General features: G+C 42.2%; 1 protein-coding gene across 5 annotated transcripts in view; it reads right to left on the bottom strand.

Moving 5' to 3' along the window:
• Positions 1-22,308, bottom strand: part of UNC13B (unc-13 homolog B) — a 246,172-nt gene that overhangs the window by 62,045 nt on the left and 161,819 nt on the right. For all 5 annotated transcript variants that reach the window (XM_069963314.1, XM_069963313.1, XM_069963315.1 and 2 more), the window contains 4 exons: positions 19,428-19,502; positions 14,106-14,325; positions 11,678-11,905; positions 10,375-10,516 (listed from right to left, as the gene is read on the bottom strand). In XM_069963314.1, the coding sequence (XP_069819415.1) occupies positions 10,375-10,516; positions 11,678-11,905; positions 14,106-14,325; positions 19,428-19,502 (665 nt within the window). The remainder of the gene's footprint in view (positions 1-10,374; positions 10,517-11,677; positions 11,906-14,105; positions 14,326-19,427; positions 19,503-22,308) is intronic.

Below are 22,308 nucleotides of genomic sequence, written 5' to 3'. Positions count from 1 at the left end.
CAATTGCCATCTACTATACACAGGATCAATTGCCATCTACTATACAGAGGATCAATTGCCATCTACTATACACAGGATCAATTGCCATCTACTATACACAGGATGAACTGCCAAGTGTTACCAGAACTATACACAATTCCCCATTGTTATCAATTATCATTAATACACACTGGACCTATGGCCATCTTCAGCAAGAGACAATGAATAGTCATGTTATCATTATAGATAGATCATCTATAGCCACCTAATGTACACAACATCAATTGTCATGTTCCAACAACTGTATACACAAACACACACACACATATATATATATATATATATATATATATATAGACAATTATACTAACATCACCAACTGTAAATAAGCTAAAAGGCTCGCTCTAAGTACAGAATACCAAGAGGTCATTTACTGATAACATATTCATTCTCATCTGCCATTGAGGCCTACAATCTAATTGCCATAGGCGGAGTACACGGAGAGGACGGAGATTGTATAGAGCCACTTATCACGACATTATGGAAACTGGAAAGGGAGAGAAGTGTGCAAACAAAGGGAGAATATAAAGATCCTCATAGAATGTAAGTATCATACACGGGGATCGAGGCTAGAATGAGGGAGAACACATGGCTGTTCACAGCAAGCACCAGTATAATACACTATATATATATTATAGCGATTATCGTTCAAAGATTCGCTATAACGATTGTTCGCTATAGATAACTATCAATTTTATAGGGAATGATTCTGAGGTGATTACATTAACTGATTACTGATATGAACGATTGTTTTTACGTCGCTATATGGTCGCTAATCTTCCCTAAAGACGACCCACACAACACGTTTTATCAGAGAACGACCTATTACACGAACAAATATGCGAACCGTCGGCGAACTACCAACAATAATTTTTCAACGTGTTGAAAGACAAAAATGTACTATTTTTTTTATTTGTCATTTTATCGTTGGGTGTTATTACACGGACAGATAATCGTTCATTTCAATCATTTTGGTGAATTTTTAAACAATTTTCAAATGAGTTTTCACAGTACGTTTACGATGGTGTCAGCGTCTAACTAGGAGATATAGAGGGTCGTCTTAAAGGCCGTGGACATCTGTGAATGTATCTCTTCTTATTATTGCATTGTACTCTTGGCACAGAAAAATAAATAAAATCTTCTCCGTCTTTGTAAACAATTTTGCTTAGGCCCCATTCACACGTCCGGAAAAACCACCCGGATTTCCTATCAGGAAATCCGGACGGTTTTCCGGACCCATACACTTTAATTAGGCACGGACACCCTTCTGGATTTCTCCAGAAGGGTGTCCGTTCCGGAAAAATGATCCGGAAAAAATAGGACATGTCCTATTTTTGTCCGGAATTCCGGCCCGGACACCCCATAGAAGTCTATGGGAGCGCCGGAATCACGGGCACTTTCCTGATGTACATCAGGAAAGTGGCCGGGATTCCGGACTGCCTTCTCACCCCCCACCGCCTATACCCCTCTCCCCCACAACTCACCCTGCACCCGACTCTTCCGTCTTCCTGCTCCCTGGTGCCGCGCGTCCTGGTGTGCACCGGGTCCTGCTGCTGCCGCCGCACCTGCCCTCAGGTTGGCGGCCCCCGCCCGGCCCCCTCGCTTGGCGGCAACCGACGGACACCACCCCCCCGGACTTCAGGTTGACGACCCCCTGCTGACAGGTCATGATGGGAGTTGTACTTCTGCAACCTGGATGGCCACAGGCTGCAAAAGTACAATTCCCATCATGACCTGTCAGACGGGCATGATGGGAGTTGTACTTCCGCAAGCTGTGGCCATCCAGTTTGCAGAACTACATCTCCCATCATGTCCTATTTTTACTTCTTCCATCAGGAAATCCTGAAGGTTTTTCCTGATGGTTTCCTGAAGGTAAAAACGGATTACTGTCAGGAAATCCTGATACTTTCCTGATGACATTTAAGGTCTCCTGATCAGGATTTCCTGACAGTAAAAACTGACACGGACGTGTGAAGGGGGCCTTAGTTTCTCTTCTGCAGCCTGTATGTTACTATGTATAGTATTGGCAGCTCTGTCCCCTTCAGAGTGAAATCCCCATCAGCCCTCATTTCTCTTCTCCGGGACTATAATCCACCATAGTCTAGTGATAAAGGAGCGATTGATCTGAAGAGAGTGAGGCACTACCACCAGACACTACTGAAGGGGACAAAGCTGCCAGCGCTATATGTGATATCTTATAGGCTGTAGAAGAGAAACTGAGCAAAACTTTTAATAAAGGTTTATAAGAAAAATCTTTTCCTGCACCATAATACGTACAATGGAAGAATAAAAAGTATTAATAAAGGTGTCTATGCTTCCTTATCATGAGAACAAGAAGTGATAATGTGCTCATCATAAGACGTCCCCTCCTGGTTTCCACCCCATGTAATCATCTTGTCTCTGTTGGATGGAGATTTCCCTTAGAAGGGCCCTCTATGTCCACTCTACACAGACCGTCTAATCAAGGAGGCTTTATCAACCACCATGTAAACGGCGTCATCAAATGTCGCCTGGAACCCTGACACCGTCTTATCAGGTGTAATCTGCCGCGCACGGGTTACCGCTCCAGCAATCACCTACAATCACCATCTTTTCACAGCAAAAGATGAAGGAAGATTAAGAAGAAGAGGACAAAGAGGATAAAAAGGATAAACGAGGACTTGAGCAGTAAAAATAATAATAGCAATAATAACAATATGCGGATATGATGATGCGATCGTCAATTATGGACAACGAGGCTTAGGTACAAGATAATTCTATACTAGTCAATTATACTCAACACATGTCTATCTACATACATGATAATATTCACAAATAGGCCGGTTACCTGATGACAATACTTCGGTGGACAGATCACACTATCAAAAGAGGGGAGACCTGGTCAGCCACGGCTGATGAAAACTTAAAGGGATAGTTCACCCCCCAAAAATTCTTTTAAATCAACTGGTGCCAGAAATTTGTAATTTACTTCTATTAAAAAAACTCTTCCTGTACTTACCAGCTGCTGTATGTCCTACAGGAAGTGGTGTATTCTCTCCAGTCTGACACAGTGCTCTCTGCTGCCATCTCTGTCCCTGTTAGGAACTGTCCAGAGCAGCAGCAAATCTCCATAGAAAACCTCTCCTGCTCTGGTCAGTTCCTTACATGGACAGAGGTGGCAGCAGAGAGCACTGTGTCAGACTGAAGAGAATACACCACATGCTACAGGACATACAGCAGCTGATAAGTACTGGAAGACTAGATTTTAATTTTTTTTTAATAGAAGTAAATTACAAATCTCTGGCATCTGTTGATTTGAAAGTTTTTTTTTTTCTTGCTGAACTACCCCTTTAATTCCCCCCAGCACGGTCCACATCACACAGCGTCTCTCATCCCTCACCAGCGCGCTATCTATACCAGCAACAATAGAGATGTGATCGATACCTGTGCCTATGAGATCTCTGCAGATAGCCTGTGTGTTATAAAGGGCTAATGAAACTATCAGAGAGTGGGAATAGATGGCCGGGACCTCATCAGGCCTGCGCTGGATGTGACCGGACAAGAGGAGCTATAGGAGTCATCTCCTTCTCACCAACAAAGAATCACGACAGGTGACGACTATGGGAACATTGTGACCTAAATGCCAACAAACACTGTAACAAAAGCATCGCCGCAAAACATATACGGCTGAGCAGGACGCGGCTAATGTGGATTAAGGAGGCGGCGAAGCGGCTGAAACACATGCTCCAGTGCTCAGCGCCAGCTTCTCCGTCACCTCATCACATCGGGGATAAGCCGAAAAAACATTCATCAGAACTCAGCCAATATCAGTCTCTAAAAACGCCTGCTTTACAGCCCTATTACAAGGGGCAATTATCGTGCTGAAAATCGTTAAATGGTTTGAATTTAAACGATAATCTTCCTGTGTAATTGCAGGCAACGATCAAAAAATTGTGTGTGTGTGGTTGATCGAATTAGATTGAAGCGATTTTTAAAGATTACCGATCGCAAACGAGATTGTTTATTATTAACCTAAAATCGTTCACCATATTAGGGCCCATTTACACAGAAAGATTATCTGACAGATTATCTGCTAAAGTTTCGAAGCCAAAGCCAGAAACAGACTATAAACAGAGAACAGGTCATAAAGGAAAGCCTGAGATTTCTCCTCTCCTCAAATCCATTCCTGGCTTTGGCTTCAAATCTTTGACAGATAATCTGTCAAATAATCTTTCTGTGTAAATGGACCCTTAAGCTGGGTTTACACGAAACGATAATTTGCCCAATCGTACGATTAATGATTTCTAAGTAACAATTTTTCTTTTATAACGATCAGCGTTTAGAGGGAACGATATATCGTACAGAAAATTCGTTTTGCGATCGCTTAAGCCTATCCCGCACATAGGAAAAATCAGTGAACGACTGTTTACACGGAACGATCGGCGAATTTTTTGCGAACGATGAACAATGATTTAAGAACCTGTTCGTCGTTCGATAGTTCGCTGCGTTTACACGTACGATTATCGTTCGAATTCGATTGTTATTGTGCAAATTCGCACGATAATCGTTCCGTGTAAAACCCAGCATTAGGGTCCTATTACACAGAGCGATTTTTAAGGATTAACGACTATCGATAAACGATTGCAAACGAGATTGTTTATTGTTAACCTGAAATAGTTCACCATATTACACAGAACGATAATCGTTAGTTAGGATTCTTACTGCGATCGTTATTGCAATCGTTACTATGATCGTTACTATGATCGTTTATTCCATCTGATCCCAGCAAAACAATGAACAATGTGCGATTACACTAAACGATTAGTGAAAAAACGCGGAACTTGAGTGAACGAATGTGGAATTACAGCGAACGATTAGCGATAATTTTAGGTTCAGATCTAAATAAACGATCAACGACATACAAACGATTTTTCGATCAATGCCTGCAATTACACAGAACAATTAACGTTTAAATTCCAACGATTTAACGATTTTTCGCATTATAATCGTCCCGTGTAATAGGGCCCTTATGCTGTGTTTACACGGAAAGAATATTGTGCGAATTTGCACAATAACGATCGAATTCGAACGATAATCGTACGTGTAAACGCAGCGAACGATCAGACGAGCGAGAAATCGTTCATTTTGATCTTACAACATGTTCTAAAATTGTCGTTCATCATTCGCAAAAAATTTGCCGATCGTTCCGTGTAAACAGTCGTTCACTGATTTTTCCTATGTGCGAGATAGGCTTAAGCGATCGCAAAACCATCGCAAAATGAATTTTCCGTACGATATATCGTTCCATCTAAACGCTGATCGATATAAAAAAAAACATTACTTCGAAATCGTTAATCGTACGATCAGGCGAATTATCACTCCGTGTAAACGCAGCATTACACGGGACAATTTTTGTGCTGAAAATCGTTAACTCGTTTGAATTTAAACAATAATCTTTCTGTGTGATTGCAGGCAACAATAGAAAAATTGTTTGTGTGTTGTTGATTGAATTAGGGTGCCTTTACACAGAGAGATTTATCTGACAGATTTTTGAAGCCAAAGCCAGGAATGGATTTGAAAAGAGGAGAGACCTCAGTCTTTCCTTTATAACTTGTTCCCGGTTTATGACTCTGTTCCTGGTTTTGGCTTCAAAAATCTGTCAGATAAATCTGTCTATGTAAACGCACCCTTAGAGGAAGCGATTTTTAAAGTTACGATTGTTATAATGATCGTTACTACGATCGTTTGCTCCGTCTGATCCAGGCAAAAGAAGGAACGATTTGGAATTACACTGAGCGATTAGTGAACGAATGCGGAATTACAGCGACCAGTTAGCGATGATCAGTGGCACACAGAAGATTTTCCGATCGTTGCCTGCAATTACACGGGGCGATTATCGTTTAAATTTGAACAATATAACGATTTTCCACACGATAATTGTCCTGTTTATTAGCCCTCTTAGATCTAAACTTAAAATCATTGTTAATCGTTTGCTGCATTTGTTCACTAATCGTTCAGTGTAATTCCACATCGTTCCTTCTTTTGCTGGGATCAGATGGAGTAACCGATAGTAGTAACGATTGTAATTACCGACTACCGTTCTGTGTAATATGGTGAACAATTACAGGTTAACGACAAACAATCTCATTTGCGATCGTTTATTGATAATCGGTAAAAATCGCTTTATCTAACCGGACCCTTATGGTCCTATTACACTGTGGTCTGATCATTTTAGTAAACGAGTGCCTATGGGCTAGATCGGCGATAGTTATATGGGGCAGTGGGGGCTGAATGGGCATCATTAGCGATGTTCATGCAGCCCTTGCCCAAACACCTGACACCTTACGCTGCTGCAGCCAGAATCGGGAAGCTGCAGAGCACAGGAGAGAAGATCAGGAGCGGGGAGAGGTAAGGTGTTAGGTGTTTGGGGAATCGTCGGCCGTCGAATGGGCATCACTATTACACGGGGCGATGTGCGGTCGGCGCTTGATGATTATGGGGGAGATTTATCAAACATGGTGTAAAGTGAAACTGGCTCAGTTGCCCCTAGCAACCGATCAGATTCCACCTTTCATTTTCCAAAGAGTCTGTGAGGGATGAAAGGTGGAATCTGATTGGTTGCTAGGGGCAACTGAGCCAGTTTCACTTTACACCATGTTTGATAAATCTCCCCCATAGGTCCAAACCTAAATAAACGATCAGCCGATGATCGTCGTCCCTTTTACACGAAACAATGATTATCGCTCCATGTAATAGGACCCTTACTATTTAGCTGTTCTTAGAGCTTTCTGGTGGGCCGATCCTTTGCTATTCCTCCTGGAAATGTACGGCCAATTTACAGTAAGGGTACGTTCACACTTACTGGATCCGCAGCTGATTTTCTGCTGCGGATCCGCAGCAGATTTCATTTAAATAACTGAACACAGCATCAAATCTGCACCATCAAATCTACTGCGGATCTGCTGCGGATCCTGTAGGTGTGAACACACCCTTAAAGGGGTAGTTCACCCAAATTTTTTTTCTTTCAAATCAACTGCTGCCATGAAGTGCCAGAGATTTGTAATTTACTTCTATTAAAAAATCTCAAGCCTTCCAGTACTTATCAGCTGCTGTATGCCCAACAGGAAGTTGTATTATTTCTAGTCTGGAGAGCAGGAGAGGTTTTCTATGGGGATTTGCTACTGCTCTGGACAGTTCCTGACATGGACAAAGGAGGCAACAGAGAGCACTTTGTCAGACAGGAAAGAAAACACCACTTCCTGCTGGACACACAGCAGCTGATAAGTACTGGAAGACTTAAGATTTTTTAATAGAAGTGAATTACAAATCTCTGGCACTTCATGGCACCAGTTGATTTGAAAGAAAAATTTTTTGGGTGGACTACCCCTTTAAGGAGTATTCACCCCGATAACATGGTGGCTCCTCATACTGTCTGCACTGGAAGAGATGTATGTAGAGAAGAACCCGGCACTCGTCAGGTCGTTTTCTTTACTATTTTAGTGCAGAATGCATCGATATTACAGCAGTGCACGTTTCGGCCAAGCACGCCCTTCATCAGCGACCATGGATGGGAACCTTCGGCCCTCCAGCTGTTGCAGAACTACAATTCCCATCATGCCTGGACAGCCAAAGTGAAGCTTTGGCTGTCCAGGCATGATGGGAATTGTAGTTTTGCAACAGCAGGAGGGTGGAAGGTTCCCCATTCCTGTTTTAGACACATCTGAAGTTTCGATGAGCTGAAACGATTCACCATTGGCTTTCTATATCCATGTAATTCGGCATATTAGTCAGGGGGAAAAGCTCTAGCCGGAACAGGAGAAGCAAGGCCAAAGAGGGGTTAATCCGGAGCCCCAGATGCCACAGCGTAGCGTTCCTTACCCCGCTGAATATCTAATAGGAGTATAATCGGCACAGTTCCCCCCGCCGCGCAGTCCTCTGACAGGCGTAATGACTGCATAATGGTACGTGGCGCCATTCTACTTGCAGCTCATTTATAGCGGCGCGGTAATTGCGCGGTGATTCATTAGCGGCCTAATGTCGCTCCACAAATAGCGAACAGCGAGCCGAGCACAAAGGGAAAATCACAGCCAGTCAGGGGGACAATGACACCGCGTCCCTATAAGGGGCAAGAGGACGGTGGCGCTAAAATAATGAGAGAATTACTGGCGGCTCATACTGCAGATACTGCGCAGGCCATGGAACAGCCCTTTAAGTGTCACAGGTCTCCACCCCTACCCTCTCCATATATCTGGACACTGCAGTCCTACCCCGCAAGATAAGCATACAACTCTCCTGAAACACTCTGTGCTGCTTGGAAGACCTGCTCTTTGTACTAGGTTGCTCTTAGTCTGACACCTTCAACACTACTTTGCGCTGCTGTGTCCTTTCTACTATGGGCTCTCTTGCACAAAGATCAGCTCATTTCCCTCCTGAAATACTCTGTGCCGCTGGGGACCATGTTTGCTTCACCCTTGTACTTCTCAATACGTCACCTTCCACAAGTTAAAGGGGTACTCCAGCAAAAATCTTTTTCTTTCAAATTAACTGGTTTCAGAAAGTTATACAGATTTGTAATTTACTTTGATATAAAAATCTCCAGTCTTCCTGTACCTATCAGCTGCTGTATGTGCTGCAGGAAGTGGTGTATTCTTTCCAGTCTGACACAGTGCTCTCTGCTGCCACCTCTGTCCATGTCAGGAACTGTCCAGAGCAGGAGAGGTTTCCTATAGGGATTTGCTGCTGCTCTGGACAGTTCCTGACATGGACAGAGGTGGCAGCAGAGAGCACTGTGTCAGACTGGAAAGAATACAATACTTCCTGCAGGACATACAGCAGCTGTTAAGTACTGGAAGACTGGAGATTTTTAAATAGATGTAATTTACAAATCTATATAACTTTCTGAAACCATTTATTTCCATAAGAGAACCATGGAGACAGGGGGGAGAGCTTCAAACTGCTTTTTCATGATAAAAATACATTTTTTGGCTAATAAACCCAATTACAACGTTTCTTAAAATCCCCTGTACTATTGCTTTCTGCAAAAAAAATAAAAAAATTAAACGACAGTGACACTTTAAGGAGAAAATCCTTAACAGCATGATGTATATGTGTTAGTATATTGATGCAGCACAGTATAGATGGCAGGGAAAGTGGTGGTGGGTAAGACCCTGAAATTAAAACCCAATCCCAGGACCATTATACCGATACTATACTTCCAGCATAGTCTCTTCTTTCACCACCTCAAGGAGTGAAAAAAAAAACGTAAAAGAATCAATGGCTTGTAAAGCGCTGTGTTCTCTGCCCGGGGCCGGTGTCTCAGAGCCCGGCCTCCTGCAACAGCTCAGCCGGCCGTAATGAGGGATTAAACTGCTCTGTGATCCATTGCCGTGCAGAGAGATGTACGGCGGAGATGTACGCGGCTCCCCTCCAAGCCCGGGGGCCACTGCCAGCGCATAACTCTGCCCCCACTGTGTCCGCACCATGACAGATCACTGCTGACACAATCCTCATCTGCTCTAATGCAGACATTCCCATGATACAGACAGGTACGGACAGGAGGAGCCGGATGGACTGTGACCGGACGCAGCTCATCAAAGTAATAGGATAATGCAACTCCCCATCCACATAGGGGAGAACATGTATCACAGCCTGATATTATGGAATAACACACAACCTCAAAGTGATGTAAGTGATACAGTCTAAGGCCATGTTCACACAGTGTTTAACCAACGTCCGCTGTTTATCGTTTGTAGGAACATTATTCATTTATTTGGATTGTCGGGACATTGGGGTGTGTCTGCAATCCAATTAACCATTGAACTCTATGCAATGTACGGCCGTCAGAACGGCCATACATTGTGTGAACACCGACGGAAATAACTGATATATCAATTATTTTCGTGGTCGTACCGAACAACGGCCATTTTTCCATAGACTTCAATGCAGTACATTATTTTAAGGCAAGAATGGACGTTCTTTTAATTGTCAACAACGGCCATTCTTCTCTTAAAAAATACACTGTGTGAGCATGGCCTAAGGCTATGTTATCACACAGTATTTTTGCACCAAACCCGGAGTGAATTGAAACCACAGAAGGGTTATGTTCACACACTGCTGAAATTTGGTTGATGGCTGTCATTTAATGGCAAATAATTGCCGTTATTTTAAAACAACGTCCGTTATTTGCCATGAAATGACGGATATCCACTGAATTTTAACAGTGAGTGAGCATAGCCTTTCTGTGTTTTCAATCCACTGCTGGTTTTGGTTGAAAAATACTGGGCAAAAATACTGTGTGTGAACATCGCCTAAAAGTTCTACAACTATCTAGTAGACGGTCAGTGAAATGAAACTTACAAATGAAATTTCTCCTCCCACACAGGGTTCAGGTTCCCGTATATCGTCTTTGTTCTTTTCTTGGTTTTGCCCACTTGTACGGTGACGTAGGGATCGCTAGAGCCCGTCTTGTCTTTGGCTTGGAGGCCCTGAGCGCAGAGAACTAGAAGGAAGAAGATACGGATAAGAATTAATAATATAGTTATGGAGGTACAACACGTTATTGGTGATTCTGCATTATTCCTCCATCAAATAGATCACTATAATACACCATATTAGAGATGAGAGCAATTGGGACACTTGGTTATAGGCATAGGTCACAGGTCATAGTCTGTATCCATGATTTCCAGGACTACCTAGAGCTGTATCCAACTCCTTCATCCCCCCGAGAATCAAATGCGGAACGACAGGACTTAAGCATGGTTGAGTTGCAGTTATCTCTACCCAATAAATAATAAAGCCATGTTTAAAGGAGAACTCCGGTCTGGGATGATTTTTGGCAGAGTTCTGGGGAGGATGAAAGATGTAACATGTTCTCAGATCCCCAGATCCAGCACTGACAGCCAGAATCCCGCAGCTCCAGTCCCGGAGGCTTCTTGGTCGGAGTGGGGACCTGGGATGTGACGTGTTAGGCCAGTTCAGACAGTCAGTAACCAAGTTGGTACCCTGCTACGGCCGCTGACTGGCTGAGCAGGCCTGACACATCACGTCCCAGGTCCCCACTCAGACACAGAAGCGGCAGCGGCAGCGACCGGATGACCGGAGCTGGGGAGCACTGGAGCTGGGGAGGTGAGAGCATGTTACGTCTTTAATCCACCCCAGCACTCTGCCGAAAATCCTCCGAGCCCGGAGTTCTACTTTAAGGTAACACAGTTCTCCAGCTCTGGAATACTCAAAAGAAAGAAACAGGAGTGGTTGTCACAGTCCACATAAAGGTCTCTTTGCTAGTTGCCCATACACCTTATCCGCTGCCAGAGGTGGGTTTGGACAACAGTATAACATATATGGCGGGCTCCTGACTCTCCACCAACACATTTTGGAGCGAAAGTTCAGGCACACTGGATTTTTGCAGCCCAACCCTTTTGTTCTGGGAGGGATAAGCCAAGGCAGTCCCCATAGAAAACATGTAAAAGTTTGACCAGGCCAACCATTAATGTGTATGGGGAGACCGGGAGAGACTGCTGAACAATTGTTTGGCCGACAGTTACTGAACTGATAAGACCAAACTGAGCTCCATACATACATTTCCCTACTTGTTCCAATATTCTCTCCCCCCTGGATTACCCGTATAAATAAACTCTGTAAACAACTACAGTGTCCTCACCTGTGATGGTGATCTTGGCAGACCATTTGGAGGTACCATCCAGGACACTTTGCTTCACGGTTTTCATCTGCTGGGCATGGGCGACTTTGCTCACACTGAAGACGTCTCTGATGACGTCAAAGATCTCTGGTTTGTTCCGTTCCCTGATCTTCATCCGATCCTTCATAGCCATGATGATGTTCTGGGTGCGGTCCTCTGCACCATGCTTGGAGCTCTTTTCTGCTGCACCTGTAGACACAACATTGACCAGCACATATGAAGCAAGAAACCCTCTAAGGGTGCGTTCACACCTACAGGATCTGCAGCAGATTTGATGCTGTGTTCAGTTATTTAAATGAAATCTGCTGCAGAAAATCAGCTGCAGATCCTGTAGGTGTGAACGCACCATAAAGAGGTCTGACTATTTACAGAAGAGCTGCAGCGTTCCATCCATCTGTGTACATATGGGAGTTTCAGGTATGGCTGCCTGAACCACAACTCATTGGGGCCAGTCCACACTAGCTTCTTTCCACCCCACTAGCCATAAATTGACAGATCTCTTCCTATAACCGAGGGCTGGTGGGGCAGGTAGGAGCCACCAAGGACCGTCCTGATGCAAAAATAATAGAGACAGGTTTCTCAACGTCCGTGAGGTAGCCAGACCTCTTACCGGGAAGAAACAACCAAGCCAAGGGGGGTCTCCAGTCAAGGAAACCACCTTCCAACAAGCCACAGTCAAAAAACATGGGACTTGGGAAATACCCCAGCAAGGTATCAATGAACAGACAGCTGTTTTGGGGTATTTGCCCCTCATCAGTGTGGAGTAGGATTCTGGCTAGTGGGAGCAAAGCCTAGTAAGCACATTGAAGAGTATGATGGTTGACCTCAGAACACCAAAACACTGCAGAGACACCATCACATGTTTTTAACGTCAGGTATTCTAGGAACAATGACCTCTGGGAAGTAAAAAGGCTTTGCCAGACTAGCCAGAATCCTACCCCACAGTGATGAGGGGCAAATACCCTGAAACAGCTGTGTGTGTGGATAGATACCAAGTCCTGTCATTTTTGACTGTGGCTTGTTGGGAGGTAGTTTCCTTGACCAAAGTCCCCCCTTGGCTTAGTTGTTCCATCCCAGTAGAAGGTCTGGCTAGCTCACTAACGTTGAGAAACACATGATTGTGTATCCGGAGTATTTTTGCATATTTGATGCTAGACTCACTGACATTGAGAAACACCTGATGGTTGATCTCCCTGAGGTCAAACATCATTCTCTTTACTGCATTTACTAGGCTTTGCTCCCACTAACCAGAATCCAACTCTACACTGATGAGGGCCAAACACCTCAAAACAGCTGTCTGTGGATGGATGCCTTCCATGGGTATTTCCCAAGTGGTCATTTTTACTGTGGCTTTTTAGAATGTGGCTTCCTTGACTGGAGATCCCCCTACGTCTTGGTAATTTCTTCCCGGTCTAAGGTCTGGCTGACTGACGTTGAGAAACAGATGATTGTGTCTCTGCTGTGTTTTGGTTAGTATCCCTGAGGTTAACCACCATTCTCTTGAATCCCTTTAATACATTGGTTTAAAAAACTACCTACCTACTGGTAGCGCTAGAGAGACCCTTCTTCTCAAAAAGAGAAATTTGCATAATTTTATTCCCTAGAATTATTGATTCCAAACTAACTCTCCACAAGGAGAAGCAGAACCTACCAAGATGGTCCTACAACATAACTTTTTGCGGATTTTTGGCTGGACCTGACTCTAGACTAATGTGGCAGACCCCCATTCAAGAAAAGGGCTAAACAGGATGGACTTCTCCTCCTTGATCCAATTGCTTCCCTTTTACAAGAGGCATTAGCGTTATCCCCAAAGTCATAACTAGGCTTGCCTTCATCTTGGAGAACAAACTCATTTAGGCCCTAGCATTGCACGTAACTATCCTAGCTAAGGAACAGGGTAATTTTTATGCCCACCTGGCACCCTGCACCTGGGACACGTGGCCCACCAGCCTCCCCCACGTCAAGTTCTACGTTGCGTAAAGTCGCGAAAAAGTACAGTCGGATGAATGTGTAATTTCAGCCTGAGCATAAACAGAAGTAAATGTCATGGCAGGAGCTCATCAAACCCCCGAGCGGTGATTATCTCAGAGGGGGAGAAGCGGGTCAATCGGAAGCTAAATTATAGCCTATATAACGAGTGCCAGGTAGGTGGCAGAAATGTTCAGGAGGGAAGAGACTCAAAAATCATTCCAGGTGACTCAATGGCATCAAACGCCGCAATCGGAGACATCACACAGCTGGCGGCGCATGGTTAACCGTTGTCAATCCGAGATGATGTATCTAAGGATGAGGCCCTGGAGCAGAATACTAATCGGGTAAAGTCCTTGGATAGGTGGGACATCATTGTGGGTTAGAAAAAATGAGCCGTTTTATAATACGAGTCACTTACGTTGCAGACAATCGGCGTTCAGTAAATCTTGGCACTTCTCGTGACACTTGACGCCACATTCGGAGCAGCGCATTCCCTGCCTGGCTATTCCCCACAGGAGGCCTTCACATTCATAACAGTAGGTGGGGGTGGTGGCGGTCCATATCTCAAAGTTGTGAGGGGTAGTGCAGGAAATAGGGTAGATTAAGGCTTGTAGGGTCTTCTTATACACGTGTGATTTCTGGAAGAGAAGAAACAAGAAATATATATGACATATACATACAATACTGGAATGTATTATAGTAGTTATATTCTTGTATATAGGAGCAGTATTATAGTAGTTATATTCTTGTATATAGGAGCAGTATTATAGTAGTTATATTCTTGTATATAGGAGCAGTGTTATAGTAGTTATATTCTTGTATATAGGAGCAGTGTTATAGTAGTTATATTCTTGTATATAGGAGTAGTATTATAGTAGTTATATTCTTGTATATAGGAGTAGTATTATAGTGGTTATATTCTTGTATATAGGAGCAGTATTATAGTAGTTATATTCTTGTATATAGGAGCAGTATTATAGTAGTTATATTCTTGTATATAGGGGCAGTATTATAGTTGTTATATTCCTGTATATAGGAGCAGTATTATAGTAGTTATATTCTTGTATATAGGAGCAGTATTATAGTAGTTATATTCTTGTATATAGGAGCAGTATTATAGTAGTTATAATTCTGTATATAGGAGCAGTATTATAGTAGTTATATTCTTGTATATAGGAGCAGTATTATAGTAGTTATATTCTTGTATATAGGAGCAGTATTATAGTAATTATATTCTTGTATATAGGAGGCAGTATTATAGTAGTTATATTCTTGTATATAGGAGGCAGTATTATAGTAGTTATATTCCTGTATATAGGAGCAGTATTATAGTAGTTATATTCTTGTATATAGGAGCAGTATTATAGTAATTATATTCTTGTATATAGGAGGCAGTATTATAGTAGTTATATTCCTGTATATAGGAGCAGTATTATAGTAGTTACATTCCTGTATATAGGAGCAGTATTATAGTGGTTATATTCTTGTATATAGGGGCAGTATTATAGTTGTTATATTCCTGTATATAGGAGCAGTATTATAGTAGTTATATTCTTGTATATAGGAGCAGTATTATAGTAGTTATATTCTTGTATATAGGAGCAGTATTATAGTAGTTATAATTCTGTATATAGGAGCAGTATTATAGTAGTTATATTCTTGTATATAGGAGCAGTATTATAGTAGTTATATTCTTGTATATAGGAGCAGTATTATAGTAATTATATTCTTGTATATAGGAGGCAGTATTATAGTAGTTATATTCTTGTATATAGGAGGCAGTATTATAGTAGTTATATTCCTGTATATAGGAGCAGTATTATAGTAGTTATATTCTTGTATATAGGAGCAGTATTATAGTAATTATATTCTTGTATATAGGAGGCAGTATTATAGTAGTTATATTCCTGTATATAGGAGCAGTATTATAGTAGTTACATTCCTGTATATAGGAGCAGTATTATAGTGGTTATATTCTTGTATATAGGGGCAGTATTATAGTTGTTATATTCCTGTATATAGGAGCAGTATTATAGTAGTTATATTCTTGTATATAGGAGCAGTATTATAGTAGTTATATTCTTGTATATAGGAGCAGTATTATAGTAGTTATAATTCTGTATATAGGAGCAGTATTATAGTAGTTATATTCTTGTATATAGGAGCAGTATTATAGTAGTTATATTCTTGTATATAGGAGCAGTATTATAGTAGTTATATTCTTGTATATAGGAGGCAGTATTATAGTAGTTATATTCTTGTATATAGGAGCAGTATTATAGTAGTTATATTCTTGTATATAGGGGGCAGTATTATAGTAGTTATATTCTTGTTTATAAGGGCAGTAATATAGTAGTTATATTCTTGTATATAGAAGCAGTATTATAGTAGTTATATTCTTGTTTATAAGGGCAGTAATATAGTAGTTATATTCTTGTATATAGGAGCAGTATTATAGTTGTTATATTCTTGTATATAGGAGCAGTATTATAGTAGTTATACGATCCAAAAGCAAGAAAGAGCTTAGCACTCACCGTTTGCTGCCAACATAGTCCACTTTATTCAGATCAATTCAGCATGAATACAGGGGAGGGAGGTGGAAGCAGGAGCGTCAAGGCCTTGACGCTCCTGCTTCCACCTCCCTCCCCTGTATTCATGCTGAATTGATCTGAATAAAGTGGACTATGTTGGCAGCAAACGGTGAGTGCTAAGCTCTTTCTTGCTTTTGGATCGTATTGGATTTGTCTTCATTAGCTATATGCACCACCGAGCTACCTATCCTTATGCCTCTATATCCTCTACCTCTGTCGTCCTAGCCCGGGTAGTCTTCCCAGCCACGTATGCACTTTGGTGCTAACTCGGTTTATCTACTGGACTATATTATAGTAGTTATATTCCTGTATATAGGGGGCAGTATTATAGTAGTTATATTCTTGTATATAGCAGCAGTATTATAGTAGTTATATCCCTGTATATAGGAGCAGTATTATAGTAGGTATATTCTTGTATATAGAAGGCAGTATTATAGTAGTTATATTCTTGTATATAGGAGTAGTATTATAGTAGTTATATTCTTGTATATAGGAGCAGTATTATAGTAGTTATATTCCTGTATATAGGAGCAGTATTATAGTAGTTATATTCTTGTATATAGGAGCAGTATTATAGTAGTTATATTCTTGTATATAGGAGCAGTATTATAGTAGTTATATTCTTGTATATAGGAGCAGTATTATAGTAGTTATATTCCTGTATATAGGGGCAGTATTATAGTAGTTATATTCCTGTATATAGGAGCAGTGTTATAGCAGTTATATTCTTGTATATGGAGGACAGTATTACAGTAGATGTTTTGCATATATGGGGCAGCATCTGACAGATCTGGTGAAGTAAATATTTCATGATAAGCCTCTGATGATACAATCACTGATGCTCCTTATGGGCCCATACAAATAATATTCATAAGACTTCACTAACCTGTGTCTAATCCTAATGACAGTAAGGCTATTTATAGCTTTGGGGTCTCTGTAGAGGGGGGATAATTGTATTCATTGTATTCGGATACGATTCCTGGCGGTGAGATACAATCAGCCTTTTCTCACTTGTTCTTTCTATAATGAACCAGTGAATTATCTGCCAGATGCTATGAAGCAGCAGATCCTCATACCGCCGCTCACACATGGCAGAAGAATCCTCCACACAATCCTCGCCTCGCAGAATCTCAACTTAAATAGTCGTGAATAAATCACGGCGAGGCTGAGAGGAGGCACAAGGTCTCCTTGTACGGCACAGTTCTTACGTTGGCATTCGCGGGCTCTGCTGCTCAACAAATCCATGATACATTATTCATGAGCCATGTATTGCTTACAACAAGGCAGCGTCCTTACCCATAGACTGCAAAGCACTTGTCAAGTGGAAGATGACTGAGCTCCTTAGAGCTCCACTGAGCGCACACAATGGCGGCTCTACAATATATTATATGTGTTCTAGGTGAACAGCTCCAAAATCATAGAGACATTTAAATAAGTGGAAAACTGCGGGACCGATGCCAATCCTGTCTGCGGCAAGTTGCTAAAAAGAAGGGAGCAAATCTATGTCGGGCGGACATTTTGAAAGTCGTCAACTTGGAACCAAGGCAATTTTTTTTAAATAGGAAGGGCGGCATAAATGTGACATAAGTATCATAAGAAAAATAGCACAACTACTTTCTTGCAAAAACAGCACCACCCCTATTCTCAGGTTGTTTGTGGTATTACAGTTCAGCTTTATTCACTTCAATGGAACAGAGTTGCAAAACTACAACCAAACTGAAGACAAGAGAGTTGCTGTTTCTGGAAGAAATAGGGCTATTTTTTTTAAGACTGGACAACCCCTTTAACTCCATGGGGAGGAGGGAAAAAAGTACAGTGATTTATGTGGTAGACATGCAATTTTTACCACTGTGCTTCATTATGGCTGACCCCTTTGTTCTGGGAAAGATAAGCCACGGTCAGAGTTGTCTGGCTGCTTCTCACCCTTCACCGTGACCTAAAGAATACAGGATCATTTGGCTGTATCGGCGATTCCTGTATAGGCGGAGGGCTTCGGTTTTAAAGGGAATGTGTCACCTAAATCAATGCGTAATGTGTCACCTTTCTTTTACTAACTTAGTTAGATACTAAAACTTGTTCTAATTACTCTAATCTGTTTCAATTTTCTGACTGTATTTTTTATTATTTTCTTGTTTTAATTTTTTCTACATTGTTATGGGGGTGGCCATATTGCCTGGGCTGTTCTTAACCCCTTTCAGGACCGGGCTAATTTTCGTTTTTGCGTTTTTGTTTTTTTCCTTCTCGTGTATAAAAGGCCACCGAGCCCTTACTTTTTGTGCCACTAATTGTTCTTTACAATGGCAGACTTAAGTTTTCCATACATGCATGCAAAAAAATGTGGGTTTTTGCGCTTGCGGCACTCACCAGGAATGGGATAATTTAATAGTTCACGCGATTACGCACGCGGCGATACCAAACATGTTTATTTATTTATTCATTCATTTCATTTTATTTATAAAATGGGAAAAAGGGGGGGGGATTCAAACTTTTATTAGGGGAGGGGATTTTATTAAAAAAAACACTTTTTTTCCACTCTATAAATTTTAACTTTTAGTTCCCCTGGGGGACTTTCAGTATTACTGCAGTGATCTCCCAATACTTAATACAGCAATAATTAATTGGATCATTGCAGTATTAGTCTGGTCTGATCCCCCCACTAGACACCAGGGAGAGGGGCACAGCATACATTTAAATGCAGTTGTCAGCTTTGACAGCTGCATTTAAATGTATAATTAGCGGGCACGGCAATTAGACGGCGCCTGCTAATAGCCGCGTTCCCGGGCTATACATAGCACCCGGGATCGCGGAGGTTCAGAGCGTAGTTGCTGTGCGGCCTTCCTCTGAACCGCCGCTCCCATATCAGGACGTAAATGTACTGACTAATGCGGGAAGGGGTTAATAGCATTTAGTGATAGGCTTCACAGATGGACATAGACGACAATAGGCAGACTATGTCCCCTTGAGATGAATGTGAGTCATTACTCTGTGACCTGTAAAGAGGTCATTCCACAGGGAGCTGTTATTGTTCGCTATCTACTGGTGTCACATGAGGCTGCAACACCCTATACACCCTTCGGCATCTATACATGACTGAGCCCAGGCCAGGTACCCTCCCCTACCTCCTCCCATTTCATCATGTTCCTGCTTACCAGGTCTTCGTCCTTGAGTGACGTTCTCGTGGCCATAGCTGAGGTAATACCGGCTTTCCTGGACTGCACCAGGGACTATGCAAATAAGAAGAATTTATCAGCAATTAGAACAGAGATGGTACAATAACTGGATACATGAGTCTATTAGTAGGATTCAGGACAGTGACTTGTACTGGGTGGGCAATTGCCAATGCTCCATCTTAAGGCCCTATTCCACCAACAGATCTGACGACAGATTATCTGCCAAAGATTTGAAGCCAAAACCAGTAGTCTGTTCCTGGGTTTGCCTTCAAATGTATGGCAGATAATCTGTTGTCAGATCTGTTGGTGGAATAGGGCCTTTAGACATAATGAAGGCCATACGACCTATAGGCACTGGACCACCAAGAGTCACTGGTCTTATAACTGGCTGGCCTGGCATCACTTCCCGAATCCTACGCTTGGACCATAAAAAAAGCAAATTATAAATTAAGCATTAAAATAAATAAATTCTACAGGAGGAAACTGCTACAAGAAAACGTTATAGGAAGGAAAATCCATAGTGGAGAATACATGCATGCTCAGGGATGACCCCAATGGCAGACTACATTGTGGGCCCCCCTGGCATGTACGTATGGGTGGCAGGTGCTACTGAATGGGGTCTGAGGTTAGTGGAAGAAGACTGTGCCATTCAGTGTCCATCACTGAGTGTAATGAACCTAGTGGTGTAGCATCAGAACTGTATATATTGGAGCAGCTGGAAGGTATGTCTACTTTGGGCAGCCATTTTGGATGTGGTCCTAACCAGTCTAATATAACTGCTTAAAGGGGAAATCTTTAAAATCAAATCAACAGGTGTCAGAAAGTTATATAGATTTGTGATTGACTTCTATTTAAAATATCTCCAGTCTTCCAGTACTTATCAGCTGCTGTATGTCCTGCAGGAAGTGGTGTATTCTTTCCAGTCCAACACAGTGCGCTCTGATGACACCTCTGTCCATGTCAGGAACTGTCCAGAGCAGGAGAGGTTTTCTATGGGGATTTGCTGCTGCTCTGGACAGTTCCTGACATGGACAGAGGTGGCAGCAGAGAGCACTGTGTCAGACTGGAAAGAATACACCACTTCCTGCAGGACATACAGCAGCTGATAAGAACTGGAAGATTTTTTCATATATATATATATATATATATATATATATATATATATATATATACACACTGTATATATAGAAGTAATTTACAAGTCTGTATAACTTTTTCGTACTCCTTTAATAACACATTCCTCCACATAAAGGATAAAAAAATATGGTCACATGGCCAAAAAAAATGCTGAAAATTTTCCATCCACACAGGCACAGTACCTGCTGCCGTGCAGATTTTGATGGTGGATTTCAATTTAAAGGGGAACTATGAGCAGGTAAGATGAATCTAATCTGCTGCTAGCCCCCTAATGCGCACGGGGTGCCAAGGAGGAAGGGATGTCTCTTACCCTCCTCCTCTGCGCCATTCCTGTGCTGTTAGCAGTGTAATCCTCGGTCCGGAGCACCGCTAGGAGCACTGCCCGGCCCCCAGTGGTAGGGCAGTGCTCCTAACGGTGCTCCGGACCAAGCATTACACTGCTAACAGCACAAGAATGGCACTGAGGAGGAGGATAAGAGACATCCCTTCCTCCTTGGCACCCGATGCGCAATAGGGACATATCGGCAGGTTAGATTCATCTTACCTGCTCATAGTTCCCCTTTAAACTCCCACAGATTTTAATGAGAGCTCAAACCGCATAGGTCTAAACTTCACGTAGAAAAAAAAAAAACGTCCTGCGAAAAATCAGGCCTCCAATCTAGGTCCATTGGTTTACAGCAAGTATGGGGAACCTCCGGCCCCTCCAGCTGTTGGGAAACTACAATTCCCATCATGCTTAGAGAGCACGGTAGGAATCTTAGTGCTAATATACAGCTACCATCTCCATATTGGCAGACATACACTTCACACTATTCTGCGTCTATCCGTGAAGGTTTTCGGTAAAACCTTCCCTCTAAGAGGACACGAACTAGAGAACAAATGATCCATTAGAAGAAACACGACAGTCTAAGTATCCAGGTCCATTAAGTCAGTGATGTAGGAAACGCTGGCAGCAAAACAAAGAGTTTATAACAAGTCATGTTGGAGAGGGAAGGTATAATGCTACTAATGCAAGGGGTCCAAGGCTCGCTGCTTACTGCCGACAGAAACTACTTACCATCGCCTGCAGAAGGGGAGGAGGGGCAGCAGCAGATAAAAGAATTGTAAAAGGTTAATTCTGATTAAAAAAAAAAAAAAGCAAAATCATCTGGAGCAGTAGGATTGTTAACATGCATGGTGGAGCTGGTTGTGTGTGGTTCTCTATGTGTATAAGTACTGGGCCCATATACTACAGATTAAATGGGTGATCCAGGGCTTTTAAAGGGAATTTTTCTTCAAATCAATTGGTTTCAGAAAGTCATATAGATTTGTAATTTACTTCTATTTAAAAATCTCCAGTCTTTCAGTACTTATCAGCTGCTGTATGTCCTGCAGGAAGTGGTGTATTGTTTCCAGTCTGACACAGTGCTCTCTGCTGCCACCTCTGTCCATGTCAGGAACTGTCCAAAGCAGGCAAGAGTTTCTATGAGGATTTGCTACTGTTCTGGACAGTTCCTGACATGGACAGAGGTGGCAACAGAGAGCCCTGTGTCTCACCACCACTTCCTGCAAGACATTCAGCAGCTGATAAGTACTGGAAGACTGGAGATTTTTTAATAAAAGTAAATGACAAATCTCTGGCACCAGCTGATTTGAGGCAAAAATAACAATCTTTCTACGCTAAGACGGTGGTCCTAATTTGTCACCAGTTTGTGACCTCACCAGTCTAATCGGCCGACAGCTG

The sequence above is a fragment of the Dendropsophus ebraccatus genome, chromosome 3 (genome assembly GCF_027789765.1).
Source record: "Dendropsophus ebraccatus isolate aDenEbr1 chromosome 3, aDenEbr1.pat, whole genome shotgun sequence".
Taxonomy (NCBI): Eukaryota; Metazoa; Chordata; class Amphibia; order Anura; family Hylidae; genus Dendropsophus; species Dendropsophus ebraccatus.
Note: the sequence above shows the minus strand (reverse complement) of the source record. Positions and strands in the feature narration are given on the sequence as shown.